The following is an 18,728-nucleotide window of genomic DNA, read 5'->3' on the forward strand; positions in this document are numbered from 1 at the left end:
CGCTCGAAGCATTTTGCCCGACACCAGTATGTGTGCTGCAAATAACGGCATGTGCTCGCACCCACCTTCACTGCCCAAGGCCCGCGCCTTTGCCTTGATCCGTTCTTTGGACCTGATGCGCTGCTTCTGCACCTCCTTATCGATTGCGAGTTTCAGGAACATTTGCTCTTCCTCGGTCTCGGCCAGATCAGCCAGAATGACTGTGCTGTAGTCTTGCTCCTGTTCTTCGTCCTCTTCCTCGGCACCGTGGAACCCCTCCACGGCGGCGCCTGAGCTATCGATTTCCTGGTGGCTTTCGTACTGAGTCTTCCACACAAGCGGCTTGGTCAACTCCTGCATCAAATCCTCGGTATCGCTATCGAGTTGTACGGGAACACGAATGGATGTCGAGGTCAAGGACACGGGAGCCCGCGCTGCTGACGCAGGTTTCTCAACAGGCGGTGGCCGCTCGCGACGCCGAGCCTTCTTCTTGGACGATGACTTGCTCTCAGAGTCTCGCTGTCGCTTAGACCCGCGCGCCCTGGGTGACATGGGCGACTGCAGCCCATCCGCGGTCATGGTGTCTGTCTGGCTCAGAGCCTCATCCACCTCGCCGTGTCTGAGGAGGTCTCTCTGCACCTCGGTCTTGGCCGCGTCAGTGGGCTTATCTGTCGTCGAGACGGGCGCGCTATGATCGTCTTGGACAGCTGCCTTCTCGGGCGATACCGACATCCGATGTACGTTTGTGGAAGTGTCGCGCCGATCCCTGCTTTTGCTGCGAGACCAGCTGTGTTCAGGGCTCGAGTTGTGTGAGTCATCGGTGCTGCGGGCACGGCTATCACGGCCACGGCTTGGGTGTCGGCTCCTGCTGCTACTCCTGCCTTTGCTTCGACTTCGACTTTTGCTTCGGTTTCGGTTTCGGTTTCTGCTTATGCTCCTGCTTTGGCTCGGAGTGCGGCTCGCGCTCGAGCTACGACGGCTTCTTACAGCCGCCGAACTGTGTTGACGCTGATGGGACGATGGTGACTTTGAGCGATTTTGTCGTGGGCTTTCGCTATCGTATCGCCTTCGCCCAGAACTCTGCCGGCGACGATCGCGACTATAGCTGTCGCTGCGACTCCGAGAGCGACGGTATCTGCGATGGCGATCCCGACTCGATCCCGAACTCTGCCTGCTTGAGCTTCGATTCGAGCTCCGACCACGACCACGGCCACGGCTTTGACTGCTACTTCGGCCTGTGCTTTGACTCCGACTGCGGCCACGAGTACGACTGAGGGAGCGACTGTGGCTGTGGCGGCGACGATGACCGCGACTAGAGCTGCGGCTTCGATGGTGACCGTGTCTCTTCTGTCGATTTGAGCTCAAGCTGCGTCCAGAGCGGGAGCTACTGCGACTCGAAATGCTCCGACGCCGAAGTCGACTTCTGCTTCTGCTGCGGCTATCGGACGGCGAGCGCTTAGATCGGCCACGCTCGTCTTCGCTGTCGCTCGAGGAGTAAATCAGCTCGGCTCGGATACGCTGGGCCTTCTTCGAGCGAATCAGGTTCTTGATATCTTTGGGCGACTTGTTCTTGTCCTTTGGGCCGGTCATCTTGGCTCTGGCGGTCTTTTCGGACGACTCGGGCGATTCACCGGCAGTGTCAAGCGCGCCTTGGTGGGGCCCAGACTTATAGGCCGCCGAGTCTTTTTGAGCATCAAGCCCTCGCTCCCGCATCAGAGTCAGGTTCTTCTTGAAAGAGGGCAGAGAGAGCATACGCTTCGTTGGTGAGATCTCGCCCTTCACAATATCAAATATTGTCGACGATGTCATGTAGGACATTGTCGAGGACGATAAAGTGGTATCGTGCTGCGCTTCGTCGCTCTTGACCGCCAGGCCATCGGTGTCGACGGCACCGCCGCGAATTTTGGGCTCCAAGACGCCGTCCAGCCTTGTACCCGAGTCGGCTCGCTTCATCTCCAGCGTCGACTTGGCCAGCTGCGAAGCCTCCCACTCACTCAAGAATTCGGATATCACCGGCGCCAACACGCGGTTGGTGAGGTCCTGCTTGAACTTTTGGCCGAGCTCCTTGGTAAGCAGACCGACAGTCTTCTGGATGATCAGCGCTTCATCAGCCGAGAGCTTTCCCGACCCAAGGGTATCAGACACTTCGGGCTCGGACGGATGGTGGATGGCATCTGGCGTGGGCGGGGACCAGCGCTGAGGCGCAGAACCAACTTGGCTATCGCCCGGAGGAGGCGGCTCTCGGCCATCGCGCTCCAGTCGGGATCCGCGGGCGTCCCAGTCTTTATCCCAGTCCCGATCTCGGTCGCGGTGGTGGTCTCGATCCAGATCTCGGCTCCGGTCCCAGTCGCGACCTCGATCTCGTCCACGATAGGGAGGCTGGGTTTCTCGACGAAAGTCACGATACTCGGCATCGTAGCTGCTATGGCGATCATGCGAGTGGTCCACGGATCTTTGGCGGTCACGGAATGACGGCCCACGGCCCCAGTCACGATCGGCGGCGTCTCTTGCCCATGTCGTGTCTTTGTCATAGGCGCCGATTCCCGGGACGTAAGCCTCGCGTGACTTGTCGAGGTAGGGAGAGTAAGGCGAGGCCACGCTTCCCCGACCGGCCGGCCGGCCAGCAGCATGCTCCTTGGCAGGAACATAGCTATCGCCGCCGAGGGACCGCCTGGCTGCAGCATCTCGCTCCGGGGTATAGCTGTCCCATCCCCGAGGCTCAGCTGCCTTGACGGTAAAGTCCAGCAAAGGTCGGTCTCGAGAAGAATAGCGATCACGGCCGAGTGGCATGTCAGTCAGCAACGGACCAGCTTTGGGTGTGCTGTAGGCGTCCGGAGGGATGGGGCCGTCGCTCCAGGATTTCTCGATCCGGATCTGGTTCTTGGGAATGCCGGTGTCCGGTTGGGCGGAAGGCGAGTCGCTTGAATAAGGTAGACGAGGAGGCACGCTCCCGAGATTGCTCGGCTTGGGCTTGGGTCCATGTGAGAAGGCGGATTCAAGGAACGGCGGGGGTGGTGTTCTTGGGGGTGGAGCCAGCGGCGGGGGAGGTGCGCCGGGGCCCAGGGAATCGGGAAACGGTGCAGGTCGCCGAGGAAGATGGCTCGCAAATGAATCAGGCCGTGGCGGATAGCTCATAGGCGTAGAACTACCACCAAAGTACGGGGACCCTGACCCTGGTACTGGTCGTTTGGTATCGAAGGGCGGCGCATGGCTGACAGGAGGCCGTCCGTAAAGTGGTGAATGTCCAGGCGCAACGCTCAGCTGCGGTTTTGGTGGGAGCGACAGATCTGGCGTGCGAGGGAGTGACTTGGACGCCTCCTTGAGTTTCTTGTCTTTGTCCACGGCCATGTTGATTATGGCGAGGTGCATATCCATGGCCAGCGAGAAACCCCAACAACGGATCGGCAGCAATACAGGTCGTCAATGATCGTCATCGAGCCATCGTGGACCAAACTAAGGCAGCCCCTATCGCTCGAGAGCCGATACAGGCCGACATCCTCTCCGCCGCCGCCCTCTTCGATGACCCGGACTGCTCTTTCACCAGTTCATTTTGTTGCACACTCTCATAACACTCTACCGTCGTAATCGTATTCAACGCGGATGACGTTGCCTTCGAGAATATATCCATGCATGTCCAACACCGCCTTGCGTGCCGAGCTGGCCGACTCGTGCGGCGCGCTGCTGCTTCCAAAGTAGACCGAGCCAAAGCCATAGTTGACCTGCGGACGGGTGGATTTCATTGGCAGCTTGATTCGCTCGATCGGTCCGCATGTTGCAAACAGCTCCCGGAGTTGAGTCTCGTTTGCAGATGTCGGTAGATCGGACATGAAAACCGAGGTCGGCATGGCTTTGATGACGCTTTGCTCATCGAACTGGAAATGCACCCAGCCCGAGAGCACGGGATTCGCATCGTTAGAGAGAACGTCGGTGTCCGATGCGATTCCCACAGGCATCATGTTTATGAGAGCCTCGGTCTTTCGCGATCCAGGCGGCCTCGATGGGGCTGCGTAGCCTTACCTCCATGTTCAAGATCTCGAACGATCCCACGACTCTCTTTTTGCCACGACCAGAGAGTCGATACGCTGCATTGGCGGTCCTTGGGTCCTTGGGAGGGGTACTCTGCGAGAGCGATGGTGCAGCGGGAAGGGTCAGACTTGCGGCAGATCCGGCGATCGCATCACAGACCCGGCGATCGCATTGCAAAACCTGTCCGAGAAATGGCGCAACTGAGCCTAATTGGCAATCCATATCGGTGCAGAGAGCGCCGGCCGATCTCGAGTTCGAGTTGGAGCCAAGCACAAGCCAAGGACCAAGTCAAGTGCACGCCAAGGCAATGGCACTGCAGCACCAGGACGGACGCTGTCCTATGAGGCTGGCCATCGCACTTGTGGACCAGCGACCTGCGTGCCATGCACGGTAAGAAGCCAACTGCAGAGAAAAGCAGGAAAAAAGCAATATCGACGACGGACAATCTCGCCAGAGTATCGGTAGCTTGGATCGCGAGAGCCTTTCTGCCGATCCGGATCCAGCGCCGGGTCGTAGAGGATCTTGTAGCTTTTGCGACTCGGATGGCTGTCAGGCGGCGGAGGCGCCCGAGCCTCCGCATAAACGCCTGGATAGGTAAGGCCAGAGACCGATTCGGTTTGTGGCTCGTCCGCTGTTTTGATGGAGCTTGGCTTGGGCAGAGCAGGAGCGAGGGCCGAACCGCTGCCGAGCTGGGATGGAAGCGAGTTGACTCGAAAGTATTTGGGAGTCGGCGGAGGCGGGGCTACGTCATGTCCTCCTATCTCGGCTGAGACGGGCCGTTCAGGGAATCGCCAAGATTCGGAGGAAGCCGCATCGTAGTATGGCTGGTGCGATCCGGGCACCGGAGGGTTGATGGGTCTTGAGTTGTGCATGGTACGTCTTGGCCGAGGAGCCGATCGGGCAGCGGCTGGTTGAGACCAGATCCAAGAAGCGTCAGCGCCTTTGCAGAACCGAAGCAGGCGGTGATGTGGCCGACAAGCGGCAACAGACCGGATCCGCAGATGGCAGAGCACCGCCAAAGATCCAGTGATCCAGGGGGCTCGCTCAGGCCTGCGACTATCAGTCAAGCTAACCTGGATGCGGATGCTGACGCTTGCCGGGCTGCGAGGCAGAGCAAATCCTGATGCGGCAGCGCTATCACAAGACGCAGAGCCGCAGAGCTCGATGGCGGCGGATGGAGGAGAGGGCTCGGAGTCGGCCTTTGCGCTGCAGTTCACGGAGGATGCCCTCTCCTGGCGAGCTCCTTTCGGGCACTGGAGACGGTCTCGATGGGGGGCCAAGAACATTGGTCTCTGATTTGCCTTTCTTGTGCGGATGTTGCGCCAGACAGAACACAGCCCCGGCAGACGCATGGCGGATGCCCCCTTCGCTCGAGCAGCACTCATGGATGCTGCAGCGCTATCGGCAGGGACAGAGCACCGTTGGTCTTGCGGCTCGTGGAGATGGTTGGCACTGAGCACTTGTTGCTGCGAATCCAGACTGCCACGGCACTTCAGTGGGGATCGACAGCCGATCTCCCCATGCGACCAGATCGACATCCAGATGACCAGATCGGCATTCAAATGACCAGATCGGCCGGCGATCGCTCGGCCCTGCCCTATTGAGACATCTGCCCACGCACCAATCCAGACATATGTGCTGGAGAGGGCCAAACCGTGACTGATGGCCGAGATCGCTCTCGACGAGTGGATGCCAGCTCCCTCAATCAGGTCCGCGAGCAATCCACACAGCTAAACTGAATCTGCTGCCGGCGATATTCAGTGATCAGGATGATATTCGTGGACTGCGCGGCATGACAACAACAGCAAGATTTGTGGCTGGAGAGGGCGACTGGGGCTGAACCAGCTACATCATTCGATTCGATCACCGGTGGCATATGTGTCGGTGGCCCATCGTGGGTCCAAAGACAGTGACGTCGAGCTCATTTTATGCGAGCGATGGACAGCAGAGGTCCAGACCCCAGATGCGAACGGGTCCAGCTATAAAGCCAAGTACTCTGGCCCAACCGGCATTGACCATGCATCCTCGCTTGCCATCCTGTCAAGGTCAGCAGCACGGCCCCCCCCCCTTCGCATCTTGCCCAATCCCAAGCGAATACTTGCTGTAGTCCAAGATGCCAAAGGCAGCGATCCTCAAGCGCTTCCCGCTGCGATTCGAGAAACGGCAAGTAAGTCACAGATCAGCGTCGCGAGCAATCGGGGACTCCCACCACCATCTGGCGCTTGACCCGCCACGATGCTATCCGTCATCAGGATTCGGCGGTGCCCGTCTTGCGTTAGCACAGCGATTGTCGTCCAGCAATGCTCACTCTCGCAACCCGAGCGGAACTGACACATCGTTCTCTCCTCAGCTCGAGCTCGAGTGGAGCAAGTTTACAAGCGTTGCCTCGCGCCGATACGACATCAATGTTGCTTTCTGCTTCATCTACTTGGTCGCCGTGTTCTTGAACTGGGGTACTACCCCGACTGTCAACTTTGGAGGCAAGTTGCTACATTTGGTTACACGACAGGACTACTTGATCCTGGCCGCTGTTTCCACCGTGAGCACAGAGCTGCCTTGGTTCTTTGGATGGGCTGTCGCGCTTATGGTGGGTGGATCCTCGGCTTTGGCGGCTCAATGTTGTTGTGGCCTTGGCGACATATGGCTGATCCGATTTCCGACCGATTTCTCGGCACGCAGATATCCCAGGACTCGTGCCTGTCCTCTTGCAGCTTGTCGTCACAAAAACCCTTCCGCGGGCCAAAAAATACCACTTTTACTTTGACACCGCGATCCTCCTTGGGGTTCTCGCAACCGTTACTCTGAATGTCGACGGCCACACACCTCAGTTCCAGGGACTCACAATCACAGCCGTCCAGACCGCCTTGCTCTATGGCCTGACTGCTGGCTTCCAGATTAGAAGCGCCGCCGAGCACTATTCGGCCGTTGTGATCTTCATCATCAGCTCTGGCATTGTTTGGGGAGTCCTTTATCCGCAGTTCTTCTTGGGAATGGGTGGCTTTCGGGCACTGCTCCTGGTCATCAAAGTAGTCTTGACTGGGCTTGTGGCCGCCTATGCACAGGTACGCAGCGATTGTTGATGGGCCGACACACCGAAGCAGTATCGACGCCCTGGAGTGAGTCGTAGGGCTCGATCAACCACTGCTGTATTCGTGGTTCTTGGCCATCACCCACCAACCCATTGCCTTCGAGACGTGCCATTTACCCAAGCGAATGCACGCCGACTCGGCTTTGATGCGCTATATCTCCTTCTCCCCCAGGATCTGGTCCTGCGCGAAGCCTTTTTGGTTGCCCGCCGAATCCAGCAGCACCAGGAGCTTCCGCGCGCAAACCGCAGTATCAACAGCGAGCTGGCATTCTACTTCTCCGAGATCAATTTTGAAACCGGCAAGTATATTTTTCCGATCGAGAAGCACATCAAGGTCGTGACAATGACCCGGCTCGAGAAGCTCAAACGCTTCTGGCGCCAATGGATCTACATCCGCTTTGTCGACAATGAGCTGGAGCAGGCCTACCTCGGGTGAGTCACCGGCCAATGTCGAGCAGCCGCTCTCTGGTTACTGCGCTATTACAACGTGGCTATTGTCCGGTCTGATGTGGATGTCGCAATGCTCATTCCGAGTGCCTCTATCCTATCCTGACACACGCCTTTGTCGATCAAACTTTGTGATGCCCGCAACGCTGCTTGTGTCGCTCCCATGTCATGTCCGCTGCAACGACCTCATGATTCAAGGGACTATCGAGCATATTCGATCCACCTCCATGTGCTGACGCTCATGATGAACGTAGGCGGTGCCTGTCTAACGTTCCTGTTCGAGGGCAACGATCCCTACGGACTCGCCCAGGCCGGGGTCGTTAGCACATCCACCTTGCGGCTCATCTTTGGCATCAAGATGGCGTATTTCCCTGTGATGCTGTTGATCCCGACCCTGGCGCTGATTTCCAAGCGTATCCGAGGATCGCCAGCGGCCTGCCAGAAGGTGATCTTGATTGCCTCGATCGGCAACATCGTGGGCTGGTTGGCCGCATATCTGTCCCTGGGCTCGCTGAAAGTCACCGACCCGCTGGCGTTCCATCGTGCCCTTGCTGGGTTCACAGCGGCCATATTTTCGGCCGGGGTGCAATCGGGACTGCTCTCGTACCTCTTGCTCCCGCTGCTGGTCGTGGTGATGCTGGCCCACCTGGCGCTGATCTTCCTGTTCAAGATGCCCTTCAAGCAGTACTCGCTCACGGCGCTGCTGGAGGTTTGCCTGACTGCGGCTGGAGTCTGCCTTGTCAACGAGTTTGAGTTCCGGAAGCTGTTCCTGCTCCGAAAGTGGGCCGAGGACTTTGTCGATGTCGAGAAGATCAAGTTTGTATCCAAGACTATCGAGCTCCCCAAGTCGCTGAGCCGCGCGAACGTCACACTCCATGGAACTCTCCGGACGACGGACTACATGCCGGAGGAGGATGGGCAGAAGGCTCCAGAAACCCCCGCGCAGGGGATGGAGGCTTGAAACAATCCCAAGCTCCGAATCGGCACGGGCTGGTGCTGACGGTGGTCGTAGTGGCAGCAGCGGCGCAGTGGTGATAGACGCAGGGACGATGCATTTTGAACGGGACATCTCTCGTTTCCACCGGGCGGCATTGTCGTTGATGGCCTCCGTCCAACAGACCATTTGCAATGAAACGGATCGCCTCGGGAGCCTCCGAGTGACGACATCGAGTCTGTCTCTGGTCTCCACAATCGCCGTGCACACAGCGATCATGTTGCGCCGGATTGACGCCGCAATTGCCCGCTGAACGACAGCAGCCGGGATTGTAGCATCGCAGCGCAGCGATGGATGTGCATTCAGGACCCAGAGGAGGGGGTCTGGACTGGTGGTTGGTTGAGGACATTTGTGTCTGGGGCCACAGAGCCGCTCGTGCATCGTCCTGACCAGCAACAGACCATCGTCCTGGCCGTCCGAGAGTTGTGCCCACATCCCAGCAACCAAGACGGGCCCACAGATCGTATCGAGTGCCGGGCCGCGGCTCTCCCGGCCACCACCCAGCGAAGGCCTCCAGCGCATGCCGACCGCATGCCCCGGACACGGGGCCCAGCACTCGCCTCGACACCACTATCCGCGGAGCATCCGGGCGACGCTGGTTGTGATCCCTCGCGGAAAACCCGCCGTGAGGGCTTTTGGCAATCGCCATCGGTTGCCAAAGCGGCCGGGTCGGCCGAGGGGGGGGGAAGTGTCTGGGCATCTGCGCTGGTCAGCCGCTCCAGAACTTGTCCCATATCATAGCTCTGCTGCATCTATCACCTCGACTCTGCAATCTCCTCCACCACTGCTGCAAGAATGTCCTCGGTCTCTGCTGTATCGCTTCATCCATGTGCTGCCCCTGCCACGGAGAAGGACGCTCCTTCAACAGTCTCTGAGGATGAAAGGGCACCCTGTCCCATGGCCGCAAATAAGGCCAAGAAACCATCGCCCTTGAACAGGAGCTGGCTGAGGGCATCTGGCTTCTTCTGGCGGAAGCCAAAGGACGCTGTCGCCCCGGCATCGTCAGCTACCCCCGCCAAGCCACTATCCAGCAAGACAAAGCGGTCCTCAGTGCCTCCCTCCAACGGGCGGGCCTCGGAGGTTTCCTTAACAAGCGGCCTCAAATCCGATCTCGCCGCCACCATCGAGGCCCTGGTCGCCCAGGCGATTCCAGGGTACGGCTTCCACTCCTTCCTGAGAAAGTGTCGATCCAATCACGCGCAAATCGTTGCCGGTGAATATATCGAACAGATTTGTGTAGGTGATGCGATTCTGTTGGCCAGCATTGGGTCATCAACCGCAAGATAAGCCCCCCTCTGGCCATGCAAGAGCCCTCCATCACCTATTGTGTCTCGTCTGTGGTGATGGCCACATTTGCCTTCTTGATGACACTCACACGCTTTCCTCCGAACCAGAGGACGAAGGAGTGCATCTCCTATGTCTTGGACGTGAGCCGCTACTTTATTCGAGTCCAAGCCGAAGCGCAACACGGACGACTGGTAGTTACTTTCGATGCACCAGGTAAGCACTCAGTCACCGTCCTATCTTCGCTCTTTCAACTCGTGGGGTTCGTCATTACAAACATACGATGTGATTCCAACTGCCCTGCCAGCTAACGACAGACCAATGCCTCACGATAACCCCGCTCTGCTGGGTCTAGGGATATCAGAGATGCCCACTGGTCCATCGGATATCAGTACTCAATACATGGAGCTCGAGAGCAGGATGGCTGAGCTAGGTTTCCGACTCGATGGTAAAGGCCCCTTCCTCATCACCCATACCGCCGTGCTGGTCGCTCAGAGCTGTGTTGGCCCAGGGCATTGGTGCGGGATCGCTGAACATGGCCCCCATCTCTCTATCGGCTTGCGCAGATGTCAGCACAGAATCTCGATTGCACAAACTGTCAAAATGGCTTGCATGGGACAGCTCCAGCCCAGAGAACGAGTGGCTACGGTACCTCTGCGTCGATGATAATGAGCACCGAGGCATGCCGTCCCATGCTATGGTCGACTATATAACGTCGCTACTTGACCTGGAGAGCTATCAAGCTGAGCTCGCAAATGTACGTGCCCACTTCATACTCCACGGCTACAGCTACTCTCGATTGCGCTGTGCTCAGTCAGACCTTCAGTCTTGCTTTGACTATTCGTATGGACATCGAGTCCCCCCTTCACTCACACCTGGAACTCTCCATTCAGCTGAAAGGATACCATCGGGACAGCCTATTCAAGCTCGCAAGTCGAGTCTCGCTTCTACTCACGTCCAAAGATGTCAACGAGCACATGGCCCGCAGCATCTTGAAACGGATAGCCATTCTGCTCCTCCAGACGCGGCGAGAGTTCACGCTGCCTATGATTCTCCGGTTCGACACCGCCTCGTTGCAATCCAAATTTACAGTTGTGAAGCTTGGCGATGGCTTTGTCTTTCTCGGCGAGAACTAGATCCTGTGTGGCACTATGTCCGCCTCTGCTCTCGTCGGTGCTTTTGGATCTAGCAGCCAGCGACGATACCTGTACAGATTATGCAAGAGCCTCTCTCTCCGGGACACTCTCCGCCTCGATAATAATTATAGTTGGCACGGAGAGGCGCTTATCAGTGAGTCTATTTGGTCTGTCGTCGCTGAGACCCCCAGTTCCTGGGCGTGATTCTGGCGTGCGGTTCAGTTCAGATGGTTGCTGATGGATAATGTATTACCACACCTTGAGCACCGCTGGCTGATCAGACGCTGTGTCATTGTAATTCCTGGGAGCACTGTGGCGTGTGTGGGTAGTGCATTTTGCCATTCTCGCCACAGAGGTGGTTCGGCACAGGGGACAAGCTGGACGGCAGTACCTCAACGAAGCAAAGCAACGGTCGGGAGTGTGAGGGGAGGGACGAGGAGGCCGCTGTGGTGGATGTATGTATTTGTGGCCAGAAGAAATCCTCGGCATTATACCGAGGATGTCGCTCGACTAGATCATTTTGCACTTTTGCGAAGCCTTTCTCGGCTTGATGGACAGCTTGGCGGCAGCCAGGAAGATTTCCTCGACTCCGGTGCCGGCCTTGGATGAGCATTCGAAGAACTTGGAGGCGCGAATGCGGTTCATCATGTCCTCGCCCTGGACAACATCGACCGATCGACGGGGCCAAGTTGCGTCGAGATATGCAATGCATCGGGAGTGAGCGGAGTGTCAGTCGAACATGAATGTGTGGGCGGAGGGTATTTATGGCACAGCCGAGCCAGAGCCGAGCCAGAACCAAGCCAAGCCAAGTCAAAGAAACGCTACTGCTGCAAAATACCATTTCAAAGCTGACGGGCTTGGAGCCACTCTTTCGGAGACGCTCCTTGATTTCGGGATCGTCGCGAAGATCAAGCTTCAGACCGACTAGAATAGAAGGCACATTGTACAGAAAGTGCGATGTCTCGGGACTCCACTGATTCATTTAGGCGATATCCCACATGGGTTTGACGATAGGGGTGGACGAGTTAAGAGGAGATGATGGAGTCGATGTCCTTGAGCTTGACTCGTTCGAATCCGAGTGGGGTGCGTCGCTCCCCGGCAGCCTGCGGTGGCCCTCGGCCTATTCCCAAATGCGGCCACGACTTACCTTCTCCAAAATGTTCCAGTACGACGAGGGCTCGGCGATAGAGTACGCCAGGAGCACCACATCGGTATCAGGATAGCTCAAGGGCCGCAAGCGGTCATAGTCTTCCTGTCCGGCGGTGTCCCAGAGCGAGAGCTCAACAAGCTTCTTTCCCAATTGGATCCGCGAGATGAAGTTTTCAAAGATCGTGGGCACATACTCCTGAGATGCGGCCATGGCATGACGATAACAGGTCGATGGGCGAGAGGAAGGCGGCGCGGGAGCATGTGCGTGTATATTTGCAGGTGTATGCGGAGGTGAATGCGAAGGTGAATGCGGAGGTGAATGCGAAGGTGAATGCGGGGGGGGGGAAGTATATGCAAATATTAGTGCCAGGAAGACTGATGGTGGGCCCGATGACCCTGTGCAGATGCACCGGGGTTTGTGCGAGGAGGCTGTGTGCCGGCTATTCTCAGGTCAAGCCGTTTCATGAGACCAGGCCGCGGGATAATCGCGCGTGGGAACTGCGAATATATGCTCCGCTCACGCTCGCTCTGCCGTCGTTGGGCTCGGCATCGGTTACCTCGGGAAAGTCTTTTCCGCTCTGCACCATCAGCAGGGCCGACTTGCCGATATTTCCATCACCGACAATGACGAGCTTTCTTCTCAGTCGAGACGACGGCTCCTCGTAAAGTCGCATGTTTGGGGAGCGGACTGGGGTTTGGAGGAGCACGAGTTTGATGTGGGGTTGCAGGAGGACACTTTCAGATACGCGGGGATGTTGGCGATGCCATCTCGTGCTGCCCTCGCGTGGTCGATATCAGCGTCTCGTTCAATGGCGCCAAAACCTCCCCCCGACCGACCAGGTGGGTATGCTCGACCGGGCCCACGGCGCTGCTTTTGATGGGGGGGGGAGGGAACTTGATCCTGGAGTTGGACTGTCTGTGGCGCGCGCTGGACTGGCTGTGGCGCAAATCCAGGTGACTCGCGGCGGTATCCAGCACGGTTTCTCCCGCCCATGCTTCAGCCGCTGGATCGTGGCCAGCTGCGAACGATCAAGCCAGCCCGAGCCACCCCCCCCCCAACGAGATGGGCCGCCCAAAGATCCAACGCAAGGTCGAGGTCAAGACCCAGCCCACGACGCTCTCGGAGAGGTAGGCGCGCCGGATGATCCTGCGGCTCTCGCGAACAACGCGGGCGAGGCGGGCAGACGCAGACCCCAGATCGGCTTTTAGGGGCAAGGAAACCATCGCATCGACCGCCGATGTGCGATTCCATGCATCAGGACCACGAGCGAACGAGTTGCAGTCCCAAAGCTGATCTATCGTCCCGCTCATGCCGCTTTCCCAACAGATTCAGTATCCTGGGGCAGGGCCGACAGGGCAAGGCTGCCGCGCCTCCACAGCCGAAAGGACGGTCGGTCGCCTCTGCGGCTGCACCTGCCACGGCGATAAAGAGCCGTCTTGGTCCTGCGCCGGTCCTCTCCCGACTCGGCTCCATGAAAGGGGCCACGGTTGGAGATGATATCAACAAGCGCCTGGGCACGGTTCGCCGTGACGGCGCCATCACCAAGAAAACTCAGAGCCCTGCCAAGAAGACCCAGTCCAAGGCGGCATCGGGTACCGCAAAGCCCGGCAAGGCCTCCAAGTTGGCGAAATCTAGAAAGCCAGCCGCTGCAGCTACGCAGCGGGGCCTCAAGAACCAGAAGCGAGGCAAGGGCAGCGCTCGCCCTGGCACCAAGGATACCGCCAAGACCTCGGATGCGCTGGACAAGCAGCTGGACAGCTACATGATGAGGAACACCGATTACGCACAAAAGAAGCTGGACAATGACTTGGATTCGTATATGGCAGCCAAGGAGCCCTCAGGCGATATGAATGTGGAGTAATCTTACGCAGGAATATACGCTGGATTCCGTCCCACGGCTCTCCCTTCGCTCATCCAGCTCGGATCTCCGGATCCTTGGGTCTCAACCAATGCTTGTCTCAACTGGTCCTGAGGGTGCCGATCCTGGACAATCCAAATGCCCGAGCAGGCCGATGGCTGAAGCGATTGTTCGGCAGTGCAAGTCCAGCTGCCCCCCGCTACCAATGCGGCTCAGCGCGGGTTTCTTGACATCCGGAGCCGATGGAGGAGACTGCGGCGTGGCACGACCATCAGCCTGCTGGCTCTGGACTGAAGAGCCGAACGAAAGAGCTGGGAGGACGATGGTAATGCAGCTGATTACCGAGGGTCGAGCGCCACATTGGCGCTGCATGGGTGATGATTGATATGTACATCTCCAAAACCATGAGAAATGCTGGAGGCGGCTCCGTTGGGAATCCGCGCGATATGCTATAGCAGAAACCATGCTTCAGATCCGTCACCAAGGCGGAAATTGGTCGTCGTAGATCGACTGCTAGGATCACTGAATCAAACAAAAGATCACTGGAAAGTAGAAGGCGGCGACTCTGTGAGCGATATTGGCAGCGGGGGGTTGCGGATGTGAAAACGTATCCAGCACAGCGGCGAGGTATCGCGCACTCGCACGGTGCTTACCAGATCGTCCACAGATCCGATGATGTCGACGATGGATTTCTTGCCAGCAGCCCTGCTGGCCGAATTGGTCATGGTGGCTTCGACAGTGGGCTTGTGGAATATTGCGTGGACAAGAATCACTGGACCGCATGAGGTCGGAGCGTCAGCCAGAATGCGATGGTTGATGCAAAGGGTCGGCGCGACTGTGAAAGGGAGGCAACATCGACGCCCACGGATGCCTGGCTTGCGGCCTTGCCTCGCATTGCGGCCCCGCATAAAGAACCAATCGAGTACTATTTACCTATAGACGATATCAGGAAGCCGTAGAGGCACGCCATGCCTGAGGTAGCGTAAAAGAGGAGCCCTCCGGCTGGTGGAGGAGCATTCTCGGTCAGCCGTGTGTTTCCACGCTGCCATATCCAGTCCCGCACTGCACCTGGCATCGGATTGCAAGCCCACCCATGTTGATGAGCTTGACGGCCTTTTCCTTGCTCAGATGGATATCCGACGTAATCTGGATCGATGATTTCCAAGTCAATCGTGATGGCGGCGAAACCCCGGGCTGATGGCAAGGAAGCAGCGATGCGATGGAGTAGCAAAGCCGAGCAGAGAAAACTCGTCCACTTACCTGGACCGGCGTCGTAATAGTCTTCCGGGCAACCTTGACGCCGCCCAGCCACAGTATGCCAAGGATCAAAATGGAGCTGTAGATGTAACTGCGATGCGGACCAAAGCAACTCCGGCTGATGAGAATCGCGAGGCTTGTGCCATGCAGAGCATCAAATGCCGCATACCAATACAAAGCATTGCAATGCACAATGCAAAATGCACAGTGCAGAATATCAAGTGCAGTGCATGGAATCCGGTCAGGCAGGTCCTGTGGCAGCCATCTGCGGGGACAATGCCGCGGCATCTTGGCCAACCAACCGCCAGCCAGACTGGTGGCCAATCTTCCTGCTCCCGACCCTTGCTGCTTCGGCAGCGGGGGTCATGTTGCTCGGGTATTGCCCAACCCGGACGGAGAGGATCGAGTACAGGGAGGCCACCAGGAGAGCGGGTGCCATCGACTTACCATGCCATCAGAAACACACAGACCATGATGATGCCATAGTTGCCCTGGTAGTACTCCAGGTTGATTGCGATTCGCTGCCAGAGGCGGGTCAGACCCTTGGAAACCTGGCCCTTCTGCATCATCCGCAGGCCCAGGGGAAGCGTCACTCGGGTACGCTCAAAAAACTCTCGCCATGGGCGGGTGGTATGCGGGATGGACTTGACGATGGTGATAACGTCACGCATCAGCGACTGGACCTGGCCCTGCTGGATTGCGATTTCAGCCCCGGCCGTCAGAGCCTCCTCGGCCAGGAATTGCAGGTTGTTGGCGGCTTCTTCGACCTTGTCTGCCTCGTCCAGGGTGACGGCAGAGTCCAAGGCGAGGAATCGCCTGGCACGGCGTGAGAAGAGACGCATTGGATATGGAGGGAAGTGGCGAATGGGGAGGGAGATGCTGGCTGAGGGAAAGTGGGTATGAGGGTGGCACCGCACTGCACCGCACAAGGGGGCCAGGCAAAATACGGTGGGGCCAGGGGGAACTGCGGCGCGGGAGGGGGAGACCCTTCGGATGCCAAGACAGAGGGGCACCCAGGACGCTGCTCATTGGACAGCCCCAACGGCGCAAGCCCCAAACGATGCCGCTCTGTTTCGAAGCTCTATCGCCACTGCGTCCTGTGCTGATTGACCGATATCGTATCTGGTCTGGATCATCTGCTCTGGCCTCACCCGCACTTGACCCGCCCAAGCAGAAACCACGCTGCAGCGGCGTGGCTGGGCAGAGAAGAGGCAGTGCACCGGACACGAGCTGTGTCGATCCGCGGGGGTTGCAGAAGCAGCAGAAGCAGCAGAAGCAGCAGAAGCAGCAGAAGCAGCAGCAGCAGAATCTCAAGCTGCTTTATTGCTGCAAGCAATATCGACCACACTAATGCACCACAGCGATGAACGGCGCAGGGGTGCTCAGAGGAGGTCGTCGATCTCGAATGCCTGGAAGCGCAGCGGCTATGTGGCAGCTGCTGCGCATGAATGGCAAGCCTTTGTGTATTGATTAATAGGAAGTTGGAGTCAAACAGATTCAATCTATATGACTCGAAAAACTTCTGTCGGCGAAAGAGGGATGCACGCGCAGGGCGGTATTTATAGGGTTGGCTGCGGCAACAGGCGCCCGCGGGCCAATCGGAGAATTGATCACGCCGCCAAGCCACACGCGGCCTTTGGGCTCGATCCAGGATGCATCCTGGGTCCAGCCCGGATCGAGCCCGGATCCAGCCGGAGGCACCAGAGCCGGCCCCCTGGTTTTGCGGCCCCATGCGATCGATCCCGGATACTCGCCCTCTCTCGCTGGCGGAATAATGACCGACGAAACCGCCTGGTGCGCATACAAGTTCCTTGCTCCGGGCGAGGCTATCGTGCCCGGACACACGGCCCTGATTGTCTTGAACCAGCCAGTGTGTCGGCGCTCGGTGCTGGAGTCTGTTTGGCGCAACGGTAAAGAGGACTGCTTTGCTCGATCGCATGCTGAGCGGGTTCGGCCTTGGTTCAGGGGCACAGACAGGCAGCCCCGAAGGATCGCAAGCCATCCCCTCCGCAGCGCAGATGTGCCATATCGAAAGGCACGGACGCAGCGCAGGGATGATTGATAAGAGAACACGGAGAAGTGAAAGACCGAGGACAAGAGCAAAGGAGTGGCATTGGAGCGGCTCGCTGGGTGCTGACCATGTTTGTCTCTTGGATTTCTCAACTTCATTTCACGCACATACGGATGCCCAACATCGGATAGCGTCGCTGAGGATATGCGCCGACGGAGGAGCCAATCGACTCTTTGATGCCTTCGAGGACAACGTGCAGCGAGCCCTGTAAGACCCGTGCGGATATGGTGTCGGAGACGGCAACAGTGTCTACCTCACAACCCGACGCTCTTTGGATCTCTCCAGTCCAATGCCTCGCCCTGGGTTCCTGCTATTCACTCCTGCACCATTGCACAATCTCGGACCAACCAATCGATGCGCAGATTCATCCCAGACTACATCCGCGGAGATCTCGACTCGATTCGGCCCGAGGTCCGGGTCTGGTACGAGCAACAGGCGAGTTCATCTGTGATGCAGAGTCTTGGCGACACTCGAGTCTGCTCGCGTTCCAGCCCTCGATGCTGAACAGGCTTCATATTGATCCAGGGCGTCAGCGTTGGGGTTGTCGAGGATCAGTACTCCACCGACTTTCAGAAATGCCTGCATCTTCTGGGGCAGGTCGAGTCCGAGCGTGGAATCAAGGTTTGTGTGCGATGCTATGGAGGCGACGGATCTGCGTTGGACGATAGGATGGCCGTCCTGTCGCACCATCGTTCCGCTTCTGGTTGCTGGGCTGACTCTGGATTGCTCAGTTCGACAGGGTGCTCGTGCTCGGAGGAATCGGCGGCCGATTCGACCAGACAATGCACAACATCCATGTCCTCCATCTCCTGGGGCGGTCGCGAGTGCTCTACATGATCAGCAACGAGTCGGTCTCGTTCTTGCTGATGCCGGTAACGCCTTGCACTGGGTCGATTCCATCCTTTTCACCACGCTTGCGGGCCAGGGTGGTGGGTGGGTGGTGGTGGTGCATACGAGGGAGACTGGTGGCAATAACGCCGTTCTGTCTGTGTCGGCCGATAGGGGAAGCATCGCATCGAATGCTCCAAGGCCATCGAAGGTCCGACCTGTGGAATCCTCCCCATCGGCACCGCTGTCGCCAATGTGATTACGCACGGGCTCAAGTGGGATCTCGACGAAACCATGCCGTCGTCGTTTAGCCAGCTCGTGAGCACCTCGAACCAGTTCCCGGACGACTCTGGCCCGCAGCCACAGATTCATGTCGAGACCGACGCTCCTGTTGTGTGGACAGTCGAAGTGCATCTGTACTAGCGAGCACGGCCATGTTTCGGTGGGATCTCGCATCCGCACCGCATGGTCGCTTCGTCCGCACAATACAAGCCGCAATGCAATCGACGGCTGTATCGCCTGCACACAAACGGACGGCATTGGCAAGCCCACGCTGGCTCAGAGAGCAGTTGAGCGCACTTTGGTATTGGCTAGCTGCACTTCATGACTT

At 58.1% G+C, this 18,728-nt stretch overlaps 6 protein-coding genes across 6 annotated transcripts; 4 read left to right on the forward strand and 2 right to left on the reverse strand.

Annotated features, from left to right (window-relative positions):
• Positions 1 to 5,998: 5,998 nt before the first annotated feature.
• BJ171DRAFT_567170 (uncharacterized protein) lies at positions 5,999 to 8,919 on the forward strand. The gene is made up of 5 exons (XM_053113452.1): positions 5,999 to 6,172; positions 6,356 to 6,592; positions 6,717 to 7,067; positions 7,266 to 7,525; positions 7,739 to 8,919. The coding sequence occupies exons 1-5, from the start codon at positions 6,119 to 6,121 to the stop codon at positions 8,499 to 8,501; spliced, it is 1,665 nt and encodes a 554-aa protein (XP_052967945.1). The 5' UTR covers positions 5,999 to 6,118; the 3' UTR covers positions 8,502 to 8,919.
• Positions 8,920 to 11,367, forward strand: BJ171DRAFT_499931 (uncharacterized protein). The gene is made up of 5 exons (XM_053110527.1): positions 8,920 to 9,770; positions 9,929 to 10,034; positions 10,126 to 10,266; positions 10,385 to 10,575; positions 10,712 to 11,367. The coding sequence occupies exons 1-5, from the start codon at positions 9,330 to 9,332 to the stop codon at positions 10,952 to 10,954; spliced, it is 1,122 nt and encodes a 373-aa protein (XP_052967946.1). The 5' UTR covers positions 8,920 to 9,329; the 3' UTR covers positions 10,955 to 11,367.
• Positions 11,368 to 11,464: 97 nt separating this feature from the next.
• BJ171DRAFT_457997 (P-loop containing nucleoside triphosphate hydrolase protein) lies at positions 11,465 to 12,938 on the reverse strand (the record flags this gene model as incomplete). The annotated part of the gene is made up of 4 exons (XM_053108366.1): positions 12,661 to 12,938; positions 12,102 to 12,299; positions 11,793 to 11,927; positions 11,465 to 11,611 (listed from the first exon to the last, which is right to left on the reverse strand). Exons 1-4 carry the CDS (start codon positions 12,775 to 12,777, stop codon positions 11,465 to 11,467), a joined length of 597 nt encoding a protein of 198 aa, XP_052967947.1. The 5' UTR covers positions 12,778 to 12,938.
• A 162-nt stretch (positions 12,939 to 13,100) lies between these two features.
• Positions 13,101 to 13,965, forward strand: BJ171DRAFT_598061 (uncharacterized protein; the record flags this gene model as incomplete). Its single annotated transcript, XM_053114804.1, has 2 exons — positions 13,101 to 13,231; positions 13,431 to 13,965. Exons 1-2 carry the CDS (start codon positions 13,167 to 13,169, stop codon positions 13,963 to 13,965), a joined length of 600 nt encoding a protein of 199 aa, XP_052967948.1. The 5' UTR covers positions 13,101 to 13,166.
• A 474-nt stretch (positions 13,966 to 14,439) lies between these two features.
• On the reverse strand, positions 14,440 to 16,366 carry BJ171DRAFT_598062 (PRA1 family protein-domain-containing protein; the record flags this gene model as incomplete). Its single annotated transcript, XM_053114805.1, has 6 exons — positions 15,667 to 16,366; positions 15,223 to 15,310; positions 15,054 to 15,108; positions 14,896 to 14,964; positions 14,616 to 14,734; positions 14,440 to 14,472 (listed from the first exon to the last, which is right to left on the reverse strand). The coding sequence occupies exons 1-6, from the start codon at positions 16,059 to 16,061 to the stop codon at positions 14,440 to 14,442; spliced, it is 759 nt and encodes a 252-aa protein (XP_052967949.1). The 5' UTR covers positions 16,062 to 16,366.
• Positions 16,367 to 16,826: 460 nt separating this feature from the next.
• On the forward strand, positions 16,827 to 18,658 carry BJ171DRAFT_499945 (putative KEX1 protein). Its single transcript, XM_053110528.1, has 6 exons — positions 16,827 to 17,129; positions 17,422 to 17,497; positions 17,653 to 17,725; positions 17,816 to 17,911; positions 18,022 to 18,162; positions 18,293 to 18,658. Exons 1-6 carry the CDS (start codon positions 16,994 to 16,996, stop codon positions 18,539 to 18,541), a joined length of 771 nt encoding a protein of 256 aa, XP_052967950.1. The 5' UTR covers positions 16,827 to 16,993; the 3' UTR covers positions 18,542 to 18,658.
• Positions 18,659 to 18,728: the final 70 nt, after the last annotated feature.

Source organism: Polychytrium aggregatum (genome assembly GCF_025602895.1).
Source record: "Polychytrium aggregatum strain JEL109 chromosome Unknown BJ171scaffold_13, whole genome shotgun sequence".
In the NCBI taxonomy this organism is placed as follows: Eukaryota; Fungi; Chytridiomycota; class Chytridiomycetes; order Polychytriales; genus Polychytrium; species Polychytrium aggregatum.